The sequence below is a fragment of the Drosophila erecta genome, unplaced genomic scaffold (assembly GCF_003286155.1).
Source record: "Drosophila erecta strain 14021-0224.00,06,07 unplaced genomic scaffold, DereRS2 tig00000000-arrow-pilon, whole genome shotgun sequence".
Taxonomy (NCBI): Eukaryota; Metazoa; Arthropoda; class Insecta; order Diptera; family Drosophilidae; genus Drosophila; species Drosophila erecta.
This window is the reverse complement of record NW_020825194.1, coordinates 13,260,938-13,287,788: the sequence shown is the minus strand read 5'-3', so window position 1 is coordinate 13,287,788 and position 26,851 is coordinate 13,260,938. Positions and strand designations below refer to the sequence as shown.

The 26,851-nt window shown below is 44.0% G+C and overlaps 1 protein-coding gene across 2 annotated transcripts in view; it reads left to right on the top strand.

The window, feature by feature from the left end:
• Positions 1-26,851, top strand: part of LOC6552022 (homeobox protein homothorax) — a 106,229-nt gene that overhangs the window by 55,680 nt on the left and 23,698 nt on the right. Inside the window, exons 8-9 of one of the 2 annotated variants that reach the window (XM_001980632.3) lie at positions 10,084-10,131; positions 24,389-24,484. In XM_001980632.3, coding sequence (XP_001980668.1) covers positions 10,084-10,131; positions 24,389-24,484 — 144 coding nt within the window. The remainder of the gene's footprint in view (positions 1-10,083; positions 10,132-24,388; positions 24,485-26,851) is intronic. The other variant, XM_015154459.2, reaches the window with a different exon arrangement.

Genomic DNA, 26,851 nt, shown 5'->3' with positions numbered 1-26,851 from the left:
AAGAGCAACAAGAGGCATAACAATAACAGGAAGCTCTAACTCTGCTTTGTTATCTTACCACGCACAATTAGACAATTTCCATTTCCATTTCCATTTGGGCCTTTCCCTCAGCGTTGACAGTTTTTCTCAGGCATTTCGCCCTGGGAGTTTTCCCCGTCTTTTGTGATGTGAAAGAATTTTCCTCACTCCACCCACTTTTAATTGTACTGTCTGTTTTATTTTGGGAAAGCAAGTAAGCGCGCTTGAGGCTCTCTTAGTTATTTTAGATCATTTTATGTCTTGTTAGGTTGTAAAATCCCTATTTAATAATTTGAATCAAATGCCCCTAGATTACGCCGCACTTATGCATATGACATCCAATCATAATTCACACCCCATATTATCTGCAGATCCGTCTTTCATTGTTCCCACAACTTTTTAACTCTTTTGTCAAAATGCTGACACGAATTTCCCAACCCAGAACCCAGCCAGCGATCGGCAAAAAATGAAATTAAAATTTTACGCATTAACGAGAACGAAGAAAAAACCTTTTGTGCAGTGCTGGCAGAAATTGCCCATATCTGTGCGGGGTTATCTTGCTGGCATAGGACTAGGCATATTCATATTCCTGAATTCCTGAATTCCTGATTCGGAATAGGAATCCCTAACCCCTAGAATCCGGCAAAACGTGCCACACCAGCTGCTGCACGTTTGGGATTCCGCTCGGGTTGATTCGCATTCGCGCACTCGTAAAAATTGAAACAGAAATGCGATGTTTCATAATGAGGAGTTGGGTGAGGGGAAAAATGGGAAATGTGGCAATAGTCGGGGGACCAGGACCAACGAGAGCTTATGTAACATTACGTCAAACGGCACAAAGGGCAATACATCTTCATCCCCTAAAAAAATACCTAAAAAGCAACTCAACGAGTGACGGGACTTGTTCTTATTCTACAATGAAAATTTACGAACTGACTGTTGCTTTTTTCCACCGATGCGGTGCTGTGTGGTGCGGCGCATTATCATATTTCTGGGCCGACACGCCAATGAATAGAATGCGCATCGAATTTCCCGGCAGCCAGGCCGGAATCTTCCCGGGGCAACCCTCACATCAACGGAATCATCAACACCAGCACTGGGAGTTCCTCAAATTTTCGGTGGGATGAGGCGGAAGGTCGCCGGCAGTTGACAAACAAGCAACACCAAAAAAGCAAAAGGACTTTGAGGGTTGCTCAGACTGCTGACTGCTGAATTTCCCGATTCCCAATTCCCGAACAAAATGCAAACTTCCGCGCCGTCTCTGTCGCACGCAGCGCTCGTATACCCATCCCTTTCGCTGGGAATCGCGTTTCATGGGTGGTCGCTTTTGACTTGAAATTTGTCTAGCTTTACACTTATCGTCGTAATATAGTTATGGATCTGCCACACTGGCGGTTGCATAAATTAGTAACAGCCGGACGAACACTCAAGCCATCAAGTGATAAGTCGGCGAGAGAGATGGCCAGACCGCTTGAGAAAGAGACAGAGACAGAGACAGACAGACAGACGGAGATAAGTATTTTTTTAATTTCTGTCCCCCCGCATTAACCTCAGTGCTATTCATTCCCAAGGAAACATTAAAAACCATGTACTCCCGACTTTTATTATTCATTATTTTCGCATTCATTTCGGCGTCTCGCTGTCGCTTTGAACTGCATCCGCGAAAGAGAGGGCCATACGGTGCGCGAAAGAGATGGCACGATGGTGGCGTGCCATTAATAGAGCTATCAAGTGCCGTACGCTGCTGATGACAGTGGCGGAGCTTATCAAGCTGCCAGTTTTGCAGTTTTGCAGTTTTGCAGTTTAAAACTGCATTTCTCAACACACAAATCACAAATCACTGCGCGGCATGCAATCTCTCACACAAATCATTTCATTTCTGCCCGACGAAGCCAAGTGTCATTAGCGTCACACGTCCCGATCCCGATGCCAATCCCGATCTGCCGCATGCCCCTCGCCCCATCCTCTTGATGCCCCATCGTGCTGCCAAGTGTTTATTAGTACGAGGCATTTATCAGCAATTATAATTATACGGCTCTCTCTCCTCGAGCTCAAGTGTGTGTACGAGTGTGCTCTGAGCCCTGACGACCTCTCGTTTTCGCTGAGGCCAGAATCAATGAGATACGCCGGAGATGGCAACGAAATCCGGGGAAATCAGAGCATGTATTCCGAAAACAATGTGATATGAAATGGTTGATATACACTTTAAGTGCTCCTTAAACTTCAAAAGTAGCCCCAAAGTGAGTGTACCTATTCGCAGCGACTGCACTGTATGCTAAATGCTTTTTAAATGCCCAGCCAGGCAAATTAAGCAGCTCGTGTTTTGGGCAGCTAGCCAACAAGCTCTCGACCGGCCACGCCCACTACCGGCATTATCCACGGCCCCTTGAAGAGGCCTTGTTTTCGGCTAGTTCGCTTCGAAAACAAAGCCCCGAAACACCGAAGATATTACAGAGAGAGAAATTGGTATGCAAAGCAGTATGAAGTGGAAAACTCACGAAATCCCTATTTCACATCCATATAAATGTTAGCTGAACATGGTATCTGATAACATTGAGACGTACTTATGGCGCTGTGTAGCCTTCGCCCTGACCGCAGTGGGCGTGGCAGCAGCCCCTCCCCCATCGCCCCCCGCCCAGTTGGCCTGGGCAAACAGTCAATGACAAATTATGCGCCTTGTGGCTGAATGATGGGCGTGGCCGGCCGGCGGTTCTGTGCTCACCTGACCAACTCTGCCTCTCGGTTTTGTATTGTTTTGTTTTGTTATGCCACCTACTAACTTAACTTAACTAACGAACCAGCCACCCCTTCCCCTCCCCTCCGCTGCCAAGCAGAAGAAACCGCCCACCTGGTTGGAGCGTGTCGAGGGCGTTTTGTGAGGAAATTTTGACATTTTGTAATGCGTTCCCTCGCCGCCCTCGAAAAAGGAAATTATCTAGCGTCAACAGGAGGAAAATTGTGCCAGAGAATGGCTGGGGAAAATTATGTAGAAAAGTGCGGTAAATATAGGTGTATTTACATATACATTTTCTGGGCCGGCGGTATGGAAATTGTAGGTTAGCCTGCCCTAATGATAAACGACATTAGCGAGCGCGGAAAATGAGAGGGAAACGCCAGGGGGTCGACGAATTGGACTTCTTGGCGATGCAAATGGTCTGATAAGAGTGTTGATCACGAGGGCAAGGAACCAGAGTGATCATTGAACTGTCTGCAATTTTGAGTCATCTCCGTGGCAATTGTCTCCGGCCCGCGAAATAAAGTAAGAGTCGGCACAAAGAAATGCGAAATGCGAAATGCAAAATGCGGAATTTCTGGGGCTTGTAAGCCCCATCTCCGCATCTCCGCATCTCCGCATCTCCTCCCCCCCAAAACACACCCACTGAACGAGGAGATGTATACACACATGTGTCTTGTGCTAAATTTAAACAACTTTTTCGCCGGCCATATAACGCTTTCAATGGAAAAATATCTTTTGTAGCGCCAAATGGCGCCGTGGCACAAAAGTTCCATTTCGCACTTATGCGCTCGTTCCTTTCATTCTTATTTCGGTTTTTTTGCGAAGCCATTCGGTTGCAGACTCTTCAAATATTCATTGGCTTTGACTAAAAGGCCAGGGCAACCCACTGCCATTTCATTAGCTCGGTGAAGTTGGCCCAAAAACATATGGAGCAAGCCGGAGCTCCTCTTCACATTTAAATGCGCACATAATTTCTAATTTGTGCGTCTAATTTATGGGCTTCGAGTGGCAGCGCGAGACCCCAAAAACTTAGCACAACAAACTTGCCAATTTAACGGGCGCCCAACCAGAAAAGAAAATACTCAAGTAAAGTAAAAGAAAAGCGAGTAGAGTGGAGCGAGCTGAAGTGAAAGCTGGCGGCAAAAGTTTTCCTCATTTCGCACTTGTACGGCCAGAAATAAGAAATAAATAAAGCCATTTCTTCTAATATACAAAAAGCCTCGAATGGGAAAATTACTTTTTTATAAGGAGGCAGTTCCCCTCTCTGCGCCCAGGAGAAAAGGGAAAGTATCCACCCACCCAAGGCCACACCTTGCTGTAGAGGGTGGGTGCAAGTACATTGGCAAACATTGCCTAATTTGGAATTGCCTATGAAATGTGCATTAGAATAACTAGAATCTACTACCAAAGTGTCACCCTTCGCAAGGGAAGAGCGAAGGAGAAAAAGCCCCCCAAAAGGTGTGTAATAAAAATAAATGTCTGTCGTTTGTTTATATCAGGCAGGCGGCAATTTCTTGGCCGGAAAAGTTGCGTACTACTTCCCTTTTTTGGCATTGTCTCCGAGTCTGTGAGGAAACCCTTTGCAAGCACCTGGTGTGGTCCAGAAAATAGAAAAAAAATGCAGTGGGGGTAGTGAAACACGCACATCGATTGCTCAAAGGGCAAAAATCGAACTAAATTTTACGACATAAACATAAATTTTATGACAGCCCAGAAAGAAGTAAACGCCCGAGTCGGGAAACCGGGAAACCGGGAAAAGGAAATCAATTTTATGCGCTCTGGCCAGAAGTCAGAAGAAGAACAACAAATAGGGGGCCATCAAAGCTTTCGGGGCAGAGATCTATAAAATCTATGTGAGAACTATTAAAAAGTCGTAAAAAGAAACTGTGAGCGGGTTGGGTCTGGCGTTTTGTGGGTGAGTGTTGGCCTTTGGCGGTCGTAAAGTCGCCAATAGAGATTTATTTCTGGCTTATCGCCTGGGAAATGGCGTAAAAACAATCGCACCGCGCGGCATTAATAATGCCATTACAAGTGTATTGTAATAATTGTCCTTGGTCATCACGCAGGCCTCTGAGCAATTAGTTCGCTCCGACTTCCAGTGCATTATGCTGCCATATCCACACACATATACTCGCACTTGTATCTTTGTTTCGGGCCCTAATGTAAACGCATTTAAACGCAATTACTTTGCACCCAACGTGTGTGCTGCTGGCCAGGCCAACACGTACCAAAGCCATTTCAGTGCCTCAGCTCTTCGGCTGATGATGATGATTGCCGCCGTGGCTTCGAGTGTCGTCATAAAGATCTTTTATCAAAACGTTAATGGATTGACTCGTACAAAGCACTCCCAATCCCTTTGTGCACGGCAAAAAAAGAAGTGGCAGGTGTCAGTGGGAGAAACTCGCTCACTTCTAAAGGGAATTCGGTAGTTCATTGGAAAATAAGCAATATCAAGGGTAGGCCATTTCTTTTCAGTGTAGTCTTGCGTGCACTTTTGTGTGCATAGGGCTTACACGTGTCTGTTGGCCGAGTTTTTGGGACAATTGCAGCGCCTCGTCTCTTCGGCTCTTGGGCTCGTATAATATGTAATGTAAAGTTAATGAAATGCTTCACCACAGCCCCGCCCCGCCCCCCGCTTATCGTCGTTGAAACTGTTATTAATTATAGGCGCACCCTAATTTCCTGCTAGTGCGGGTATCATTTGGAGTCCCCAAAGTCGTCAGAAAGTGCTGAAAGCCTATATTAATTGCATTTTAATGAAACGCAATAAGGAAACTTTGCGGCCCCGGGCAGAACCCTTTCTCGTTCTACGTTCCAGGGAACCCAGATCTATAATAAGATCCTAACGGCCCGATACGAGCCTAGTTGTTAATGATATGGTAAATGGCCGACTCCTTGGAGAGACTGGCGTGGTATTGAAGAGATTAAACGGCCGGCGAAATGGCACTATGTCTATACCTGGTGGGCCTTTATTGGTCGGACTGCCACAAATGAAATTAAATATTCGAGGCTGTGCAAAAAATGCATTAAAACAAATGCGAAAAAAATGTGCAGCGCTGCGGTTGGCGCATTTGTTGTTTTCATTGCATTATCAGGCGCCGTGACAAGAAAAAATACACGAAAAAAGGCAGCAAATAAATAAAACATGCATGAGCAGAGGCTTATATAGCACATCTGTCTCTCTCTGTGTGTGTGTAGGTGCATTGTTGCTGATAAAAAATTCATTAATTCATATACAAAATGCAATTAAGCGCAGTGGCTGCCACAATAAAAGCACGAAATCAGTGATGGCCGACTAAAAAAACGGAGAGCGCCATTTAAAGAGCTGTCGATAGTTGGGATACCCTCATTAGATCTACTGGTTTTGTGCGTACTTATATCCCTAAAATGTCCACTATTTTTCACCTAGACCTAGACTAGGAAATCAGTGCGAGTTTTATCTGCCGGCTTAAGGAATATGTAGCACTTATAACTTTATCTTTGCCTGCAAAAGCAAATACCCCAAGGTATTCCAGGGTATCAGGGAGAAAAGTGCTGCATAAATAAAATAGTAGGCGGCGCGGGGCAGAGGCGGGGGATAACAGCAAACGCAGCAGTTAAATTAACAAATTGCATGCATATTTTAATAAAATAAATATTTTAATAAGATTAAACTATAATGCAGCCAAATGTCAAAGTAGCGCGTTGCACATTCCCCAGCGGATAACAGGGAAAGAAATTTGAATAAAAAACTGATTGCTCTGTTTTATATAGGCGTATTTTTTGGTTTTTTGCATGCTGTTGTTTAATTTATGCGGTTTTCAATTACCCTTTTGATATGAATTAATGACCGCATACAATGCATAATCCTGGCACTCCGCTCTCTGCTCACATAATTTAATTAAACATTTTGTGGCAGGTGGGTGGTTGTGGATGGTTGTGGGTGCTATCAGGTTGCACTTGTCTCCATCCGCAAGATCCGCACCCAAGCCACTCGCCTTTCGCTCGCCAATAGCTTGTGTTGCATGTTGCTGCTGCAACATTCCTGCAACAACTGCGGCCACTGCAACAACAACTGCGCCACGAGCAACAACATTCTTTTGTTGCTCGCTGGGGCAGCAAAATTTCATGCCTGTGTAAACTATTTGTCGACAATTTTGTCTGCTACAAAAGTCCGCATGCCACAAGCCCAGAGACCAGACCGTGGTCTATACCCGAGTCGAGAGCAAAATCGGCGGCACGGAGCGATGTGGCCAAGACCAAAGCGTTGAAGCGCACGCCGCCGGCACGAACACGCTCAGCCTTTTGGCCCTGGCCAATTGCCGCTCTAATGACTCCGCTCCTGAGTGCCCAAGTGGCCAAGTGCCCAAGTGCTGCCTGCCAATCAAGTGCAACTTTCCAGGCGCATGCAAAGTACATAAACAATGATGCAAATCAATGGCTGCACTCAGAAAAACGCATCAAGCCAGATTCCTATTTCAACTTTCTGAAAAAAACACTGAATGGGGTTCCTGGACCTGTAAGCCAGCGGGACTAGATGGCTAATGAGCTTGGCTTATATGTGTGCATTAGTACAGCATATCTTGCACAACAATATATCAGTTTTCTGCGAATGCATTACTATCAGTCAGAGGCAGGGACTCGACGGAGGTTACCCTGCTTATCGCCAATGAAAAGTTTGGCGCGTTTAAAGTAAGTTTACGTGTAGCACGGCAAAGTGCATTGATAAGAAGTGCACCCTCCACCCCCCCGCCTGCGCGTCTTGGCCTTTTGCTGATTAGTCGATCAATGTTCGGTCTGAACGGAATCAAGCTTTTAAATATGCAAAAAGCAGAGGTGGAAGCATACACATGCGGCGGCATTAAGAGCTCTTAAGAGCGGCGGGCTCGAACCAGTTTCGGACCCTCTTCCTGCCCCTCCCCTGCCCTGCCCTCCTTTCCCTTTAACTTGGCCAACTCCCCGAACTCCTTTGCCAGCGCCATTATGGCTCATTATCGCCCCGAGCAACACAACATCTTACAGTATGCTGATGAGTTTTTTGGCCATTCTAATAGGAAAAGGCCTGGGCTAATTTATAAATATCTGGACAGGGAACAAAGAAAAAGCAGAAAATCAGAAAAAAGGAAAGCACCACCGCCTCTGCGGTGGTTTGTTCATTAAACGACTGCCACGCCCACCAGTGGGCCTGTTCATTAATTGTTGACAATGATTACCTGGCCAACACAGGCGAAGCTGAACAGAGACGAAGACGAAACGAAACGAATCGAAATGAAATGAAATAAAATGAAATGGGACTAAGGCAAAAAGCCTCCAGTCTCGAGGCGAATGCAATTTCAATTTTCAACGACAGGTGATAAATAAATCGAAACGCATCGAATTGAAAGCGGCAGCGGTGGCATCGGCAATCGATTCGCTGCGTTGCGAATGAAATTGCGCCATATTTGGGCGTTATTTGTGGCCGAGCGGTGCTCCGACTTTCCAGACTCTCCAGGTGGAAAAGGGTGGAGGCTCCAGGACGGACTCGATCCGCAGAGAAGACTCCTCCTGGACTCCTGGAGCTCCGGCTGAAAGCCAAAGTCCAATTCGAGACTGAGGCGTTGGCAATGAGCGTCGAAGGCATTTAATTGCCACCGCGGCATTTTGACGTCTACGCATCAGGGAGAAGGGATGCACAGCGAGAAAAGCCCCAGCAATTTGGGCGACAAATAAGCACACCTACTAGAAGTGCGAGGATATGACGCCCAACAGGCATATTTAGAGTTACAATTAAATATCTACTAGCATTTAAAGGCTGGGTTGCAAGAGTTATAAAGTTCATTTCTCTCACTGATTGGAGCGCAAAAGAGACGGAAACAGAGCGACAGACAGAGATGGAGACTGCGGAGACCCAAGACTTTTTCGAAAAGGTGTTTTGTCGCCAGTTCGCCAATGCTACCTCCAATTGAGTGCGAATTGGCATTTCATTTGGCGCATTTGGCATTTTCGGGGCGCGTTGATCATTTAGCCGTGTTTAGTGTCCGTCGTTGTTGCGCTTTTTAATTTCGTTCTCTGATCAGCAGGAAAAAAGCAAAAAAAAAAACACAAGACAACGAGAGAAACAGAGCCACAACAACACAAATGATTTAAGATGTTCGACTGTCAGTGGTGACAACATTGACAGTAAAATTATTTCTACGCGCTGCAGAAGGTTAATTATCGTTGATTTATTTACAACAAACTAAAAAATGAAAACAAACTCCAGCTGGGCCATACAAATAAAATGAAAATCTGGCTTGCGTTACAGCAAACGGAAATAGCGAAGAATTCGATGGAAAATCAAGCTTTTGGGGATTAATTTGTTTTGGGGCAACAAAAATGCTGAGGGGCTTAAAATTGCCATAAAATGTCACAAAAAATCACTTGAAAGAAATTGAAAAAATTAATAATTTATTGAAATAAAATGCGTGCAAATAAAATGCGGCAAAAACGATAAAACACGGCAAAATTAAGAGCGAAAAAATCAAAAAAAAATATGGAAAAAAGTTTACCATGACAGCCATAAATAATTAACAATACAAAAAGAGATGAAGCAGCAGAAGAGGATTCTGCGTTAATTTGCATTTTTGTTTTATGATAACAAAAGCGTAAAAATAAGCGAAAAAGTTCAACAATTTCAGCGGGAACAAACATGGCAAACCGCAGGCAAAATTAAAACACGAGCACAATGTAAAATATTAAATTAACATTAACAGGGAAATGAAAGCGGTTAGCGTGGGTGAGAATGCCCATGTGCATACGTGTGTGTGCGCTTGTCAAAGTGAATTTAAAATAATTATTGTACATTATGCGCCGCAATGCGTATTAAATTAAATGCTGCACAATAATAAAATTAATCAGGCACCCAACCAAAAAAATTATGCTATATGCATATGCAGGAAAACCAAAAATGCAGCAAGGTGGCAAACAAAAGCCAAACAAATACCTGCACAAAAACTATATTGTTCAATAGCAGCAACAATAAAACGCACGTAATTAAGCGTTTTAATGCTTCATTTATGGACAAGGGGGTGCGGGGGTTGGGCAAACACGAACAGGAAAACGTATCTGAGTTTTAAATACCCCATTTAAAAATGGTACACCTGCCTGGTATGTTTACTGATTTGGTTTTCATTTGAAGACACACAAAACGAGCCAATCACTTTCATAGAAAATTCAGAAAAAAGACATCATGCGTTGCATTTTTTCATAATTTCCACAAATTAGCTGTGCTTAGTGGTCAGTCACAAATGGCAATTATTGATAATTATTGTAATGCATGCGGACAGCTTTAATTGAAATTAACTCACTTTCCCGCTCTCTTCTCGTTGCAGATGGTAAGTTCTTATCATCACTCAATCCTTCAGAACTAACATATGATGGTAAGTCGCATTCCACATTAAGTCATTTAACACTATATCAGTACCTTAGCGTAGATGGATACTTAGATACTTTAGAAACTTTAAGATACAGCCAGTGGGCGAGTAGATCTGAAGCGAAACACGTGCTGCCCTTCGGTTCGCACATCAATCAAAATTTGGCCGATGGCCAAGGGCATCGATATAGATCGGTTCCTGAGTTCCTTAGTTCCTGGGTCCCTTAGTTCCTGGGTCTGTCCCTAATCCTGTTCGCGATCACGTTCCTGCCCGGTCCACGCCCACTTTGCGCGCGGCTGCGGCTTCCTGTTTCTGCGATCTTTTGAAATGAGAAATTTCTTTTTAATTTAGACTTAAGCAGCCTGCGCGCCGGACAGCTGATAAAAAATCATTATAAAGTTAAGTTTTAATTAAAAACTACAATCGATTAAAGGGGCGAGGGCCGGGACGAATACTGTCTGCGGCTCATAAATTGAACATCGGCGGTCTCCGCAGCTTTCAACGTGCATGTGGGCCACGCCCACTGGAAAAAAGAGCAGAAAACTTAAAAATACATCAGCCGCCAGATGATGATGATGAACTTGTGCCAATTTCTGCTGCGAAAATCAGTGGCAGTTTCGATGATGTCCGATGTCCGATGTCCGATGTCCGCTGCCCGATAGTCGCGGCATTATGGCATTATATAAGCGCATTTCGCTTTCATTAATGAACATGGGGCAAAAACGAATGGTCGAGCGACCGGCACGTGAATTGAAATTTGATTTATGGTCGGCAGCGGCCCTCCATGTGGGGCTTTTCTTTCTGTGTTCTGTGTTCTGCACTCTGTTTTTATTATTTTTTGCATATTTTTCTTTGCTGGCTAAGCAGCCTCCTCTGGGTCGTAAAGTCGCAGCCCAGGATGCAGTTTTCCCTCTTTATGATGCGTTAAATTGAGGAATGGCGTGCCAGGGCATTTAAATCGTTAAAAGGCAAGTGTAGGGCCGGTCAAATGTAACTCATATTCGATTGTTTTTCCTGCACTGGAAAAAACGCGCTGTATCTGGGGGCCAGTGTAATCTTGTGATAGTACCTTCAGCTAGTTATCCCGATAATGCGGTTCAGTTTCTATATCCAAATGTCAAACTCCAAAGAGTCCACCTTTTCGCCAGTGTAAACCGAAGTTCGAAAGACCCACTAACCCACAAAACAGGGCTTTTATTTTAGGCTGGCCGAAAGGAGAGCAGCCAGAGTGTAATTTGTATTATTTCCTTGGGCGGCAGAGGCGGGGGGCGTGCCCAGAGGGCGGGGCGGGGGCGGCGGCGGTTGGCAGACAGCCGTGGGCCATGGCCAAGAGCAGAAAGGGACAGAGAGTGCGCAGGGGACAGAGACAGCGAGCGGGCGTTTAAGCACAACTTTAAATAATCGTCTGTCAGAACTGTCAAACAAGCCGGCAAGCGCTAGAATTAATGGCACACTGGCAGTGCGAGGGAGATGGAGAGGGAGAGGGAGAGGGCTGCGGAGGGAGACCGCCGTAGAGGGAGACAGCTGCAATTTGTTTAACCCTGCGCAGGCGCAAAGCGTCCGTTGAACCTGCAATCCGGCAAATTCGTAACCCGGCGTATGGCTGTGTATGTGGAGCACAAGTTGAGTTATTGTTTCTGCACTTTTTTTTCGCTTTTAGCGCAGTCGCAGCGAGTTAAAAACAATGCCATTGCCATGGCGGTACTTTATCAAATGCCCCCGTCTCTTTCCATTTGTGCGAGGCCGTCTCTTTCCCGCTCTCACTCGCCAGCTATAGCCCCCTCTCTTTCGGCATGTGCTTGTGTGTAAAATTAATGTTGTTGCGCCGCAGCGGGCGAACTTTCAACTGTTGCTGCTGCTGCTGCTGCTGTTGGCTCAAGATGAAAAATTATTGCTTTTAATTTATTGCATAAACAAAGGCTACACCATCGGAATAAAAATGTCTGGCTGTGTGTGTGTGTGTGTAAGTCTGCGCGAGTGTAACGGTTCTCAAGGTCATGGGCGAAAGAGACAGCAACTGGGGGCTTTCCCCGGCTTCGCTGCCAACTGTCAAAAATGATTTAGTAGTTCAAAGCCGCGTTTGCGTCTGCTGCAAAAGTGCGAAAATATATGTGAGGGCAGCGGACGTCCGACAGCAGCTGTCAAATGCAAATACAACGCAGCAGCAGCAGCAACAGCGCAGCAGCAGCAACATCACACGTTTTGACAACAAATTTTGACAGTTTAGCAAAGGTCAAGCGGAAAGTAAAAGTTGACAGGCCCAGAGGTGTGTGCGTGTGTTCGAGTTGATGGTGTGGTCAGAAAAAATAAAGGGGGTGTGTGTGTATTTGATAGATTGACATCATCATTCGGCCTTTCATTCACTTGTCAGGAGCACAGTTAGCGAAGCTCCGAAACATTAGTTTTTTATAGTTCATTGAGCCAGCAGAAAAGCTGAAAGCGAGAGCGAATCATTGACAGCCAGCCACAATAAACTGACAAATCAAAATCAAAAACAAACCAAATTAGCTAGTCATAAAAACGTCTGAAGTGAGCGAATAGCCATCGAAATGGCAACTGTTGATAGATCATTTGGAATAAAACACAAAATACGACGCAGACGCGCGTGATTTATGGCATTTGATAAATGAGAATTTAATAAATTTTTAGCTTATTTGGATTTTTAATTTTTATTTCCCTTTTTTTCTCACTTTTAGTGCGGTCGGCAATTAAATGGTGGCGCTCGAATCGATAGATTAACGGGGTCTTATGTTGTTTGATGGGGTCTCAGTTTTCTGTATCGATTTTATTTGCCGTGCCATCAATTAGCCAAAATAGCTGCGACTTAGGGCTTAAGCCCTAAATCATATGATCGAAAAATGTGTATATGCCAAATTGGCTGTCAAACAAAGCGGCATATCCGCAGGTTTGTTGGGATCTGAGAGCATAAGCATTATCTTCTCTCTGTGCACCATTACTTTCCCCAAATTGAATACCCAAACCGTTTAAGTCACTTTCTTTGATGCCCTGGCTCATCATAATTCCTCGACAGTCACCGAAAGTTCTTTAGCCAGACACAACCCACATAAATCCAGAGGTCCCTCCCAACTTTGTTGTCCTCGTGAATTATGCATGCAACAAATTGTATAAAAATTTCTGCAACTTTACGTTGTTACGTGCAGAAATTTGGAAATCAAGCGGAGCGAACCCCAGAAATTTGAGGAGCACTTGTCGAGGGTAAATACATACGTGTGTACAAACGGAGCAGCGCAAAAACCGAAAAGGACCAAAGGACTTGCAGGACTCCAGTCCCTGGTCGCTGGTTTTTCCGGCTTAGCCCAAGTCAACCCCCAGAGAATATGCTCGAATATTTATTTTTTCCTCTCCGCTCGGCGTTTACAAAGTGATTACTTCTGTTTAAAAATTGATGTCTCGATGTTGGACACGTTTTCAATTTCCAGCGAAATGGCGCGTGCTGCTGCGGCCCCCGCAAAACAAACTTACAGGTGCCGGATACTCTGATACTTCCCATCGAGTCTGATGAGGAGCTCGGATCAAAATTGTCAAAAGAAATTCCTTAAATGACTTTGTCAAGTCGTTAAAAGCGAACACAATTTGGTGTCGCTCTCTATTTTTTATATTGTGGCTCGTTTGGCTTAATCACCGATTGCTGTCATGTCCGAGCTGAATGGCAATTAAATGGTCTACGACTCGTTAAATCATTCATGATTAACTCACTTCAGCTCCCTGTCCTTGAAGATTTAGTGCCGTTGAATATCGTTAAAGAGATGCCTCACATTTCGGATCGGAATCCGAATCCGAGTCCGAACTCCAATCGAAAACTGAAAAGCTGACGAACTGCTGTCGCATAATCGATGAACTTCGATTGGCACTCATAAAAGCCATCAACCGGTTGTGATTTTCTCCAAATAGTAGCAGCATAATGGCATATTATAAATTGCCGCCAGCCGAAAAGGTAACTTGGCACAAAAGTCTGTTGGCTTCGCTGGGCCCAAATGGCTTTTTAATTTGGTCAACGAAAACGGGTTGGAAAATGTTTGCCGAAGCGTTGTTTGTTTTTTGTGTCTGCGGGTTTGACATTTAATGGCCTTTTGCCTTCTGGGGGAATGTGTGGAATGTTTCATTTGCATATGCAGCCTGCGCCCTGAAATATGCAGTGGTTTTTGTTTTACCAGCATAGCTTGAAGGTGTGTTCTGCTGGGAATTTCGTGCACACAAAAACACTGCGAATTTGCAGCCGTGAAATGTTTGTGACTTTGTGTTAGTAGTTTTATATTTGACACTGTACCGAAAAGTATGAGTGCTTGATGCATTTTTTAAAGCTCGTGCGCTTCGAATATACGCGTAATTCACACAAAAGTAAACAGGGCGTTTCTCTCTCTGCATTAATTCCCTATTTAATTTATTTTTCCTCCGTATTGCAAGGGAGAACTTTGATTAAACTTCTTGCCAATAGCAAGCTCAGCTCGTATGTATATGTACATATGTATGTATGTATATATGGCGTGCTATATGTCTGACCAAGTTTCATATAACTACCATAGATAGCGCGCCCACAGCATAATCGAAGGGGGAAAAGCGGAGTAGTTGGAGTTGCAGAAGGATATCCATTTGCCAAAATAGCAAAACTTGCATAAAAACTTTTGCGCAACAACTTGGACTTTTTCATCAAACAAAAGCAAAAGGAAAAATAAGAGGGAAATGAAACAAACTTTTAATGCAACCCACCCGACCACTCCCACTCTTCGCCAAACAAAAGCAACAGCAACAACAAGCCGAAGATAGACAAACTTGCAGCACGCCTCCTCGTCCTTGTTGCCGCCCATTTGCACAGCTGTCAGTCAGTGGAAAATATTTCCCAGCCCGGGCGGCAGAGAGAGACGGCTGCTCGAGAGCGAAAGAGCGAAAGAGGAGCACAGAAAGCTGGCGAGGCAGAGCCAACATGGCGAACAAAAGTTTTGCTCGCTGTGGCAAAAAGCGGAAATGCATTCAAAATCTAATATGGCAGCCATGGTCATGAGCAGCAGCAGCAGCAGCAACAACAACGGCGAAGCCCCACCGCCACCCACAAACCACCCACCGCCCACCACCCCCTACCACTTTCCACTGCAAAGTAGCAGCTAAACAAAAAGGCTAAAGAGTGCCAAAGAAGAAAATGCAATTTTCTGAAAAACCCATTAAATGTTTGCCATCAAAAAAGAAAATATATATATAGGAGGGGATGCAGGGGGAGGGGCGCAAGGGGCCAGAAGAAGATGGGGCCAGCAGGCGAAATAAGAGACGGAGTAGAACCAACTGCAAATAAAGCAAACGACGAGCGCCAGAAGATGGCGGCGCTTGCCAGTGATAGACTGTGCGACTATGTGCATATAGCCGCTATATTGTACATGTCCAAAAACTACAGTCCTCCCTCGCTGCGAGCGAACTGCAGTCAGACATGCAAGGCGGCCGTTTGCAGTGCTTAAGTCATCGAACACCTTAACAGGTGTCAGTTATATCCAATATATTCCAATATTGTCCACCGAAACCTATCAAATGTTGCAAATTTTGGCTCAAAGATCACTTAAAAAAACGTTGTTAATGCCAGTTTAAAGTATTCGTTAGAAACCTTTGCCTGCAAGTTCCACTCCCAGAATGACTGGCAATTTATACATTTCCTCGCTCAACTTTTTGTGGCTCCTATAAAGCCATTAGCAGCACTTTAAATTGCCTCGAAATTTGCGCTCTAAGCTTTAAGCCCGATTCGCAAAGGCTGAGAGTTCGAAGGCTCACATGTCAGAGGCACCAAAGGCACAATGTGCTGATAGAGCCATTTACGCCGTCAGCACATAATGATGGAGTGGGAGGGGCTGGTGGAAATGGATGGGAAATGGAAAAGCGGGCGAGATGGTGCTGGGTGGTGGGGGGATCTGGATGGAAGACTGAAGGAGCAGCTGCAGCGGCTGCGCTTTTCTGACGGATTTCCCCGGCACATAGAAAACACACAGCATACAACGGTTGCCTTGGGCTTAGACAGACGAATACGTCCATGGAATAGATGCAGACGTGGCCAAGAGCCAGCCAGGAGCCAAGGATATCAGCTAGCAGCAGCTGTGTCCTGTGGCCCCATTGTGTGTGTGTGTGTGTGTGTGTGTGTGTGTGCGGCAAGGATATATGCCTGACGATGAAATTTAATGGGGTGCTTTGATGCGATTGGTTTTCATATAACGCAGGCGCTTAAAATCATCGAATCATTCAAAAGAAAACTGAGCTGACTGCTCCAGCTCTCGCACACTCACACACACACACATGAGAGCAAAGCTTTTCCCAGCACACACACACACACTTGTGCACTTGTAGAAAACGCAATGCTTGTGTATAAGAATTTTTTCTGCTGAGTGGAAATAAAAGAAATGTAGAAAAATACTAGAAAAACCAGGAGCAAAAAAAGGGAAAAAGAAAAAATATAAAATCTATGTGTGTGTGCCGGAGCATTTTCCTTGGCTCCACTCGGGCTTTATATAAAGAACGAAATGACGACGACAGCTTGAGAGGAAAATGTAGGGAGAGGAAAATGAATGGAAAGGCAGTCGGAGTTGGTCGGAGTTTTCGCCAATACGCACACAGACAGCTGCCACACAAACGTATACAGCTAGCTTTTGGGATGAAAAAAAGCTTTTCTTTATTCTAGTTTTTTCCTCTTATTTATCCCTTCAGCTGCTCCCTTCAGCTGCTATTTCCAGCCTTCCTTTGTCACGGCCATAAATTAGTTATATACAGGGGTTATATTAAGTCTGGGTGTTGCTATTTTACATGTGAATTGGGTATAAAATTAAATTAAGTTGGGCGCCATATTTGTCCTCAAGTTGGCCATAAGTCCGCAAGGTATTCAACAAGTTCTCAGTGCATAAATTGTGGAAAACAATGCCAAACTGATACATTAACACTTTAAGCCACCGAAAACAGCCCCGGGGAAAATGTCTGGGGAAAATGCAAAACCCCCGAAAACTCGCGGCAACCCCATGACAAATCGCTCTCTTTTAAGCCTGTGTGTGTGTGTGTGTGCGTTGTACGCTTGTGTTTGTGTGCGGAAAAACGCAGTCGAGCAGTAAAAACAACAAGAGCTCACACACACACACTCGTATCGATTATTGTAGCATACTTACTGGCGTCATTCCATTTTATTTATTTTTGGTAGTTTGGTAACCAGACAAAGAAAATAATGAAAGTCATGCTTGGCTTACAGATTCCTTGAGCCTCTGTTTTTTTTCCGCTCAGCCTTAGCTTTTCCTCCTTTCCGCCCGTAATCACAATTTGTTTGTCTGTGCCTACACTTAATGTAGTCGAACTTGAGGCGATTTGGAGCTGTGCCGTCTGGGAAAATCATTTTACAGCTGGCGGGCCAAAGTTTTCCCCAGTTGACAGGCGACTATTTAACACGCGTCATAGCATGAGTTTTATGCGCACTCACACTCACACACACACACACCCAGAGAGTCGGGGAAAAATAAAAGAAAACCAGTGTCAAGGTTAACGACCAATGAATTTATTTTGCTTGAATAAATTTTACGATAATGAGGAAATTGTCGTTGTCGTTTTGGGTATTTTTAATGGCCGTAATGTCGGCGCAGCTATCTCTCTCTCCCTTTCTCTGTGTGCGTATGAAAATTTTTAAATTTGCGAAATTAACCAGTTGATCTTTAAGTTACATTTCTCGGGGCAATGTAGTTTTGCCCCTTCTTGGGCTTATCAGAAATGCCGCAAACGTTTTTCAATTTCCGGCCGGCATAGTTTAACCACTCAACGGTGGTGGCTTTCGCAGCGAAAGGACCTCGTTCTGAGCTCTGGACTTCTGTGATCCAGGACTCCGCAGGACTCGGGCCAACGCCAACTCCATTTTACGTAACATTAATTCTGTGATTTATTAGGGTCACGTGACCGTCAAACGGACGACTGAAATTGCACGAGTCACGAGTCAGCCAGACGACCACAAAATGCCCATTGCCACACGGCGAAAAAATGCATAACAATATCGTTGTTGTCTTGCGATAGTCAACAATGCATCTCTATGCCAGCTTATTAATTATTGTATAATTAATACGGGCTAAAGGTATTCGATGATAGGCAAGCAGAAATGAAAAACAGTGTCGCCAAAAAATCTTAAAGCTAAAACTGTTTTTCTCTCTCTGCAATTACTTATTATATCCTTACCCACATGTAGAGCTCATCAAAGTCTTTCAATTCAAATCAGTCGTGCAAAAATTGCCTTCGAAATCCGCAACGAAATTCTTTGTTCGGCCCGTGGAAATTGCGGGCAGGTAAACAAGTTTCTCCACCTTCGACTGGCTGTTCTGTTGCCTGGTTAGGTGTCATAAAGTGCATTCACATGAATGCGATAAAGTTTATTGTCAGTTGGCTTGGTGGGTTGTTGTTTTTTTTCATTTTTTGGAAGAGGTGAGGCGAAGCGGAGTATGAAGTCCAGAGATTGAGGGGCCAGATGCTAAAGGAACAACAAGAAAAATTAATACCAAAACATTTGCTGGTCTGTATAGTATGTCTGGATGTCTTGGGTCGTTGTCCGTCCGTCCGCGTGTCCGTATGTCTGTCCGTATGGGAGATCGCACACGCCTACGCAAACATGTCGCAACTGTCATTTCAGCTTAAGTTGGTCCATTGTACGTTTATATTAGTCGCGGGCCAGATAAAAAAAAAGAAAACAGAATACGAAAAAAGAATAAAAAGGCCAATGAGAAGAGCTTGTGTGTGGGCAGGCCAAAGGGGAAAAGAGGCGGGAGCCAGAAGAGTTACGAGCGGACCGATCCAGACTTTCAAATTCGCTTCAAGTGTAAAGCGATATGCGGATCCCAAAGGATGTCGCCAAAACTGATGACACAGGACTGAAGGAACCGAGTTCCATAGCTTAAGTTACAAGTCATGTTCGAGGTGTGGCACTGGATTTTTATTGAAAAACGAGCGAAACGCTTTAAGGCCTTGCGCTCCGAGGCCCCAACTAAAACCACTTAGTGTGCTTTAATGCATTAGAACTGCCTCATGCTTTATACACACATATATATGGAATATCCCCCCTTTTTGGCAGCCATTATTTTCATAACTATGCGCGAAAAGCTTTTTCATTTAAATTAAAACAAAAGCAAACAACAAAATTCCTCTGCGAAAAAAAGAACTGGAAAATGCTCTGAAAACGGCAGCATTGTTGGCATTTTCCGCCAACAAAACTACAAAAACAGTGCAACAAAATAGATAACTGCTCTGTTGTTTTTTTTTTTGCTCCGTGCTCGTAAAGCAGCTGCAGCAGCGCCACCTTCCGGCCGTCGTGGCAAACTGCAAAAAAAAAAACAGAAAATTCATTCGCTGCATGTGAATAATTACACAAAAAGCCAAGAAAAAAGAGTGAGGGGAAAAACCAAATGAAAGATTGCAGAGATGAAATGCCAATGCAATTTGGGTTAACAACATTTTGTTTGCGTTATTTCTTTAGCAGGCTGGCTTTAATTTTTCAAATAGAACTGAAATAAATGAATGCAACTCGAATACAAGCCTTTAAAATCTATATTATCTATATTATATGGCTAATCTTTTCGGTATTGCCCATGAGCAAAATTGTAGAAATCATGCCATCAAATTTGAGTTTCTTCGGTATTACTTAAAGTTGTTTCGTTTCAAAAGATCTGTTAAATTAATTCGGCTAAAAACCTTTTTAAGAGTGATTTCAAATGAATTCTATTCATGTTTTTAATTTCCGCCGCCCAACTGAGTGAGACGAATATTAAAACTGGACTATAAACAGCCGACGGCAATGCAAAAACATGAAGACTGATGAAGAGGCATACTGAGACGGATAGAATACCTGTTTTCCCAACTTGTCTTCCAGTTTTCAGGGCCACCCCAAAGGGTTTCCCACAGCCTATGCAAATTTCATATGCCGCCATAATTTCCAGCCATTATTTTGCGCACCTGCCTCAAGAATCGTCTAAATGAATCCATCAGATAGACCTTTAATAAGAGAGCCACGCCCCCCCGAAGCAACCCCCTTTTTTTTGGCCGCCACACAATTCTACCCATTTTTGCAACTTTTTCCCCCTCGTTCATTTGGCGCGTTCAACCAATTGGAAAATTTACACGTGCAAAATGTTGAAAAATTGTTGCGGTTTATGTATTTTATTTTAAATTTTTTCCAGCCACCGCTGCAGTCGCTCGGAATTGCTGGGCATAAAAATTGAGAAAAGCCAGCGTAAATTTCCACACGACAACAATTTCATTTTAAAGCTTCAAGTGACACCATATATACACAAATGTACAGATACACAAATATATACATATCTATATATTTTTTTATGTTATTTAAATGTGTTCACATTGTTGTTGCTGCTGTGGCTTTTTGTAATATTTTTAATTTCGCCCAGGCAGCGACATAAATCATTTTGTCGCGCATTGCAAAAATTCCAAAAGAGCAAAGCGAAAAAATTACAACAATTTTTAAATTAGCTCGCATGGGAAATGCCTGAGTGCGGAGGGGGTGGAGGGGGTGGAGGGGGCGAGCGCCGGGCTGAGTGGGCGGTGGGTGGTGGGGTTTGGGCGGAATTAAATTTTCATATGAAAAACTCACAGATAACAACAGCAACAACGGCAATAAGAGGCTGCGGATGGGGGAACAAAGCCAAATAGTAGAAAATTGGAAAGATGAAGTTGCCTCAGATAGCAGGACAGAGGGAGGGGAGGGGGGCTTCGAAAGGGGGCTGCTGACGAAAAAAGCAATTTTCAATTTTTCTACACAAAAATGCCAAACATGCTGGGGCTGAGAAAAGCAAAGGAGTGTGACTGGGGGGGTAAGGGGGCCGAAGGGAGCTTGTGCTAAAAACTTTGACGACAGCCAAGTTGGGGGCGGTGGGTGGCAGGGGCGGGGCGGCGTTGGCGTTTGCGCCTTGCAGTCGCTGGCAAGTGATAAATCATTTCAACTGTCACTTTCGAAACACAATTTTATCTAAACACAGACACAGAAAGCGACCCGCACACAGACGAGAGGCGACAGACACAAGTGCACTGAGAACAAAGAGGTGTAACTATCAGATTGTTCTGTGATTTCACAAGCAACTGGTTTCGCTTTAAGCAATTACTTGCACTAACTAACTAGTGCATCGTCGAACTAACGCCATAAAATGTAATGAGATATTAAATAAAAAACGTATGCAAACGTTTAACTACTTAGCCCCCTTTTTCTCACTGCACTGAACGGAATTGAAGAGACTTTGGCATTGGGGTGAAGTGAACTCTATGGAAAATGGAAAATTCGTTTCGTTGCGTCTGTTGTTTTTCTTTTTTCGGCAGTTGCCGGGTGTGAGGGGGAATACTTTTTGATGAGGGTGGGGGCATAATGGGTGTTAGTTATAATGTGTGCCAGTGTGTGTGAGAAGTGCACGGGTGATAAGGCAAATGCATTTCGTAGCTGTGGGGCATCTAATCAATGCCTAAGCGCCATTTATCAGGCCCATGGGCACTTCACAAAGTTTTGGGGAAACTCGGGGAAAAGCGGGGAAAATTCGGGCGCTGAATGTGGGGAGAAAGAATACACTTAGCTAGAGGCTGAAAAGCAAATGGGGTCGCCACCGAAATAGTGCCACTAAAAATAGAAAATAGAAAATCGTTCGTTGCGTTTCACCGACAAAACGCCAAAAGCAAATCAAGCAAGGCAACAAAGGAAATTAAAAATAAACATATAAAATCTGAAATATACAAAAAGTCGCTGCTAACTAAGGTAATTTGAAATTCAACTAAAGGAAACCGATATCTTAAAAGATCAAACCCAAAATAGGGGACTAAAAATACAATCAAATTTAACAAAACGAAATTGAAATTGAAAAACATTTGGCAACATTAAGGTGGCATAACGTGCAAAAATAAAATAGAACAACAGCAAGATAATTTAAAAAACATTTTTAAAGCAAATTGAACAACACAAAAAGCAAGTATAATTTAAAATACATTTGGAGACCAGCGAACCATAAATGTTTTAGCACATTCTTAGAATCGAGAGTTGTGACATTTAAAAGCCCCATAAACAAAGGAATCCGAAAGAGCATTTTGACTTTAAATAATATATATTTTGTGGCATTTTTCAAGCTTTTTTTTCTTGTTTGTGGCCAGTTAAAGCGAAGCGAATTGGCTTTGTTGGCCTTATTGATTTATCATTGCATAAGGCAATAGACATAAAGAAGAAGAGCGGAGGGACTTAGAAATCGAATTAGTCAAGTCACAAAAATCGAAAATCATTAACTTGGCAGAAAGCAAAAAAAAGAAAAAAAACCGCTCAATTCGCCGCACTTTTATGTCTTCACTAGCTTCGTCTCGCTCTGGCGCAGCAAGAGGGAGCAGAGCCGCTGCGAGGCAAATGGCGCTGCCTTCTTACGCGGCCATCGAAGAGCGACAGAGAGAGGGAGAGTCTGCGGATGCACGTGTGTGTGTGCCTGTGTTTGTTCCATGTGTGCATGTGTGTTTGTTTGGGAGAGCGAAAATCAGCAGACTGTTTGGCTCTGTCTCTTCGTGTTGTTGTTGTTGTGACTTTGTTTTGTTTTGCCGCGGCTTTTTTATTTTATTTCCTTACAATAAAAACGACAATAAAATTTTTTAGCGCTAAGATTTATGTGCGAACAATTTTTTCGGCCACTCATTGTACCTATGTTGTTGGTCTTGTTGCCAGCAAAAATCTCTATTAATTTTGATATTGATTTCGGTTGAGTGCATAGAAACAACACGTTGTCAGGTCAAATTCTATTAGCTGAAAATATTAGGCAACTATTTGGGCTAACAATTTAATTATAAACAAAACATAACACCAGAAAATTCGTTTTCCTTTTCTGGAAAAGGACAATAATATTAATCACATAAAATGTCACAAAATAACGAATATTTATGCGCCAATCACGCGAAAAGATAGTTGAAGTAGTATAACATTGGAAATTTAAATTTATTATCACCGAAGAGCATTTCAAATTGATGACCAATTATAGAGATATTTTTCCACTGTTTGTTTTCGCCGATTTTATTTCGGCCATATTATGTTACATTTTAATTGGACAGGTGCAGTTTCAGCGGCAATTTAATATTCCATTTCATTCGGAAAAAAAACAATAGCGACTTGCATTCGCTACGCCCAAGGGGGCGTGGCACCCGGGGGTGGCTCTGCGAGGGCGGGTGGATGTAAGGCTGGGCGTCAGGACCACCCCATAAACACCCCACAAAAGCGTTCATAAAACGTGCCCATTTACTGCCAAGAAAATTGCCCATTAAGAAGAAAACGAAGCGTAGTCTGGCCCCGACTTTTCCGCCCGCCTTTCTGACCAGAATGGAAGCGAGGTAAAAGGGAAAAAAATGGGAAATTTAAATAAAGGTGCGTTGCTTGTCTGCCCGCGTCGTTGAGCTCAAGAAAGTGCTTAAAAAAATAATAGAAATTGCCGGGAGATTGGCCGAGGGTTGCTATTGTTGTACGACGCGGCACGCCCCCTCACTTCATTTTTCCCAACCGCCTTCATTGTGCTTTAAAGCCAATAAACCAAATTATTATTAGCGCCATTTTCCCCGCTCATTTCCCAGCACTACGTATTTCATTTAAAGTTTTATAAGCTTAAAGTGTCCATTGAGGTTCTTATGTTTATACATTTTGTGGCCCGTTTTCCTCGAGGGTTTCTTTTCATTCTGCGATTATTGGGAATTTCAGGTGTTGGGGTCGGGCCAAGGCACCTGTCATTCCCCGAACTTTTGACGAAAGCCCAGAGACAACTATCTGCGGAGCCTTCAGCAGATATCATAAGATATATGCGTTGGCTTAACGTATTCAGTGTGCTGTCAATATCGGTTGAAAAGCATTAAGTTGACAAGTGTTGCGAATCGTGTCAGTCAGTCGGTGGCTTAGAGTGGCTCAAGATCTTAATGCTGCCGCGGATGCCTTAACTGGAAATGAGTTTCAGTTCGTTTGCCGAAAGGCTTAGGAACGCGGAGAATTGAATTAATAATTATACGTGGTTTTCCCGCCGTGATAACTAAGTAGTGCAGCGATAATTTACAGCTCGTCTTACAGCCAGGCAATTTGTACTTTGCGTTTTAATAGAATTTAGTCAGGTTTACACAAAGTACTGCTGCTAGTTTAATGGACTTTTATGGCATTTGTACGTACATGCACTTGCTCATTATTTTCACTTATGCATTTGAATATAACAGCTTTAATAGTGATTGATTGGCTTCTAACGATCGGCTTTTCCATCTTTTGCAGGTCGATGGTGTCGAAGAGAATGGTCCTCACCTGCCGATGCTCGCAATGCAGACGCCTCCCGGCGATTGTATTCCTCAGTCTTCCTCGGTAGTCCTGGTAAGTAATCCGTCCTCCACCAGAGTTACCCAACTCCATGCCACAGCTATCTGTCTGGGGAGCTATCAGTTGATAGTGCGGCTTATCAGCGGACTTGAGCTATCATCACGAGACCAACTGACGTCAACGTTTCCATTAGATTTCAGTAATTTACAACATGTATTTTTCAGTTTTTTTCTATTTTTTTCCCTTGATTCCTCGTGCTGGCTTTTTGTGGCTGGTAGGCTGGTTGGCTGGTTGGCTGGTTAGTTTTCTTTTAATTTCCGCCGGGCCATCGATGAGGCTGCTTCTGATGCTGCAAAGGCAAAAGCAACAGCAACAGCAACAGCAACTGCGAGAGATCAAGCGGCTCAGATTGTGCCAGAGAGTTAACGTTAATGGCAAAGTACTAACAATGGCTGCTGCCGAGAGTAGGTAATTTCTATAATGATATACGAACTGGCATCGCCCAACGGGCAAGGGCTCCTCCGCAGTGGAGTTCCAGTCGGAGTTTCAATCCAGCACGGCGAGAAAAGGATTATGATAAAGTCATTTAAAGAAATTCTTGTTGTGAATATGATCTATTACATTGGAACGCGCAATCCCTGATCAATACTTACCAATTACTATGACATATTTTATTACAATTGAATTCCTTAAGACACCTTATCTTAGGAAAGCGCTTATTTTAGGAAAATTTCTGCAAGTGAGCTCTTTTCGAGAGTGCGCCTGATCGGCGGCCATGGATCAGATCAGACGTCCCGCCTGCGGCCCCGAGTATCTTCAGTTTTTTAGTCTCAGTCTCAGCCAGACTTTCGGCCTGGCCAATGCCAATGAAACGGCCATCAAAATGGCATCGACATGGCTCCGGCGAACGCCTTCGATTGTCTTCTGAATGGCGGAGCGGTTGGAGGTGCAGGTCCCAGAGGTGCCTCTTTATGGATCCATAGATCCAAAGTGTTCGGCCAAATGCGTGCCAATTACATGGGGCCGCAGCTTTCTTCTAATAGCAAATGCTGTAATCAAAATTCCATAACATGCCCAATAGCCAACCTGCTCGTTGCTGGCTGGCAATTCGTTAAAGTCAATTTGCAAATCATTTTTCCATTGAAACTCAATCTACGAACTACGTGAAAATACCGAAAGGCAAGACCCGGGGCCTTCATCCTCCTGCCGCCACAGCCTCTTTTTCATCCTCTTGCCGCATCGATAATAATGATTTTCTTTGAAATGCATACTCGAGAGCTCAGCCAGGCTTAAAAGAGGGCCCAGAGCCTCTGACAGACAACTTTGTGTGCTCCACCTTTTGCCCCGTTCCGCCCCCTTCCGCCCCCTTCCGCACCTTCCTCGCCATTCCCCTTTCCCCAGCCCCAACCCTTTTTCGATGGCTTCGAAACGTGGTGTAATAATACTAAATTGTTGCTGATTATCCTTTTGGCGGTTTGCCTTTGGACATGTTCTCCAGCCTCGGTCTTCTCGGCTTCTCTCTCTTATTTTTGCATACGCTTCGCCTGAAAATGGCGTCACAGTCACTGCACATGCAACACAAAAAGCACAAAGAAGAAAAAAAATTATTTAAGAAAATAAAAGCAGACTCCACTCGAGCCACATCTCTTCTTCGGAGGCCCAAGGTTCTGGGGTCCGGAGGAGCCCTGCTCTGCATCTCTATTTTAGCTGCAGCCGATTTTGAAAGAAATCAAGCAAAAATCAAAGCCCGAGCCGCCGCAGTCTCTTCAGGTCTGGAGTATTATGGAGTGCGGAGCATGGACTCCGACTCCGCTGAAGAGGAGGCCCCAGAAAGCGAACAGAAAGCCCACTTCAATAGTCACATAAATAGACTGTGAGTCGCGCTCGAGAGTCTCGCGCAGCTCGGCTCTGGCCAAATGGAAAATCGTGTGCCTGGGTTCCTACACTGCAAAAATATGTTACCAAAAGCAATGGAAATGAAACAATTTGGTTAGATTGGCTGCCCAACATTAATCAATACCATCAATAAAACAAAAGTGGCGCCCAACGCGGGACTCGTAAAGTGAGCTTTTTCGTACCTAAGTGATTGGTACTCTAAGTGTAGATCCTATTTGCAACCAAAAAGATTCCAGTGTACAGCGACTTCTACTTCTATTTGTGGCTCTGCAATTTTTGAGGTTTTCTTCGTTTTGGGTGCTTCATTTTTATGCTTCACTTGGCCGCTTTGGCTTTGTCGGCACTTGAGCTGCTCTTTCAACCAGCTCTTTCTGCTCTTCGGAAAGTCGGCTAAAACTAGGGGAAAAAAAAACTAGGGAAAATGGGCAAAGCGTTTTCCAGCCTTCGTTCGCGGAAAGCTTTTTGTGCGGCCAGCATTTTGGTAATTACCGTTAAATGACCCAAGTCCGAGGCATAGAGACAAAG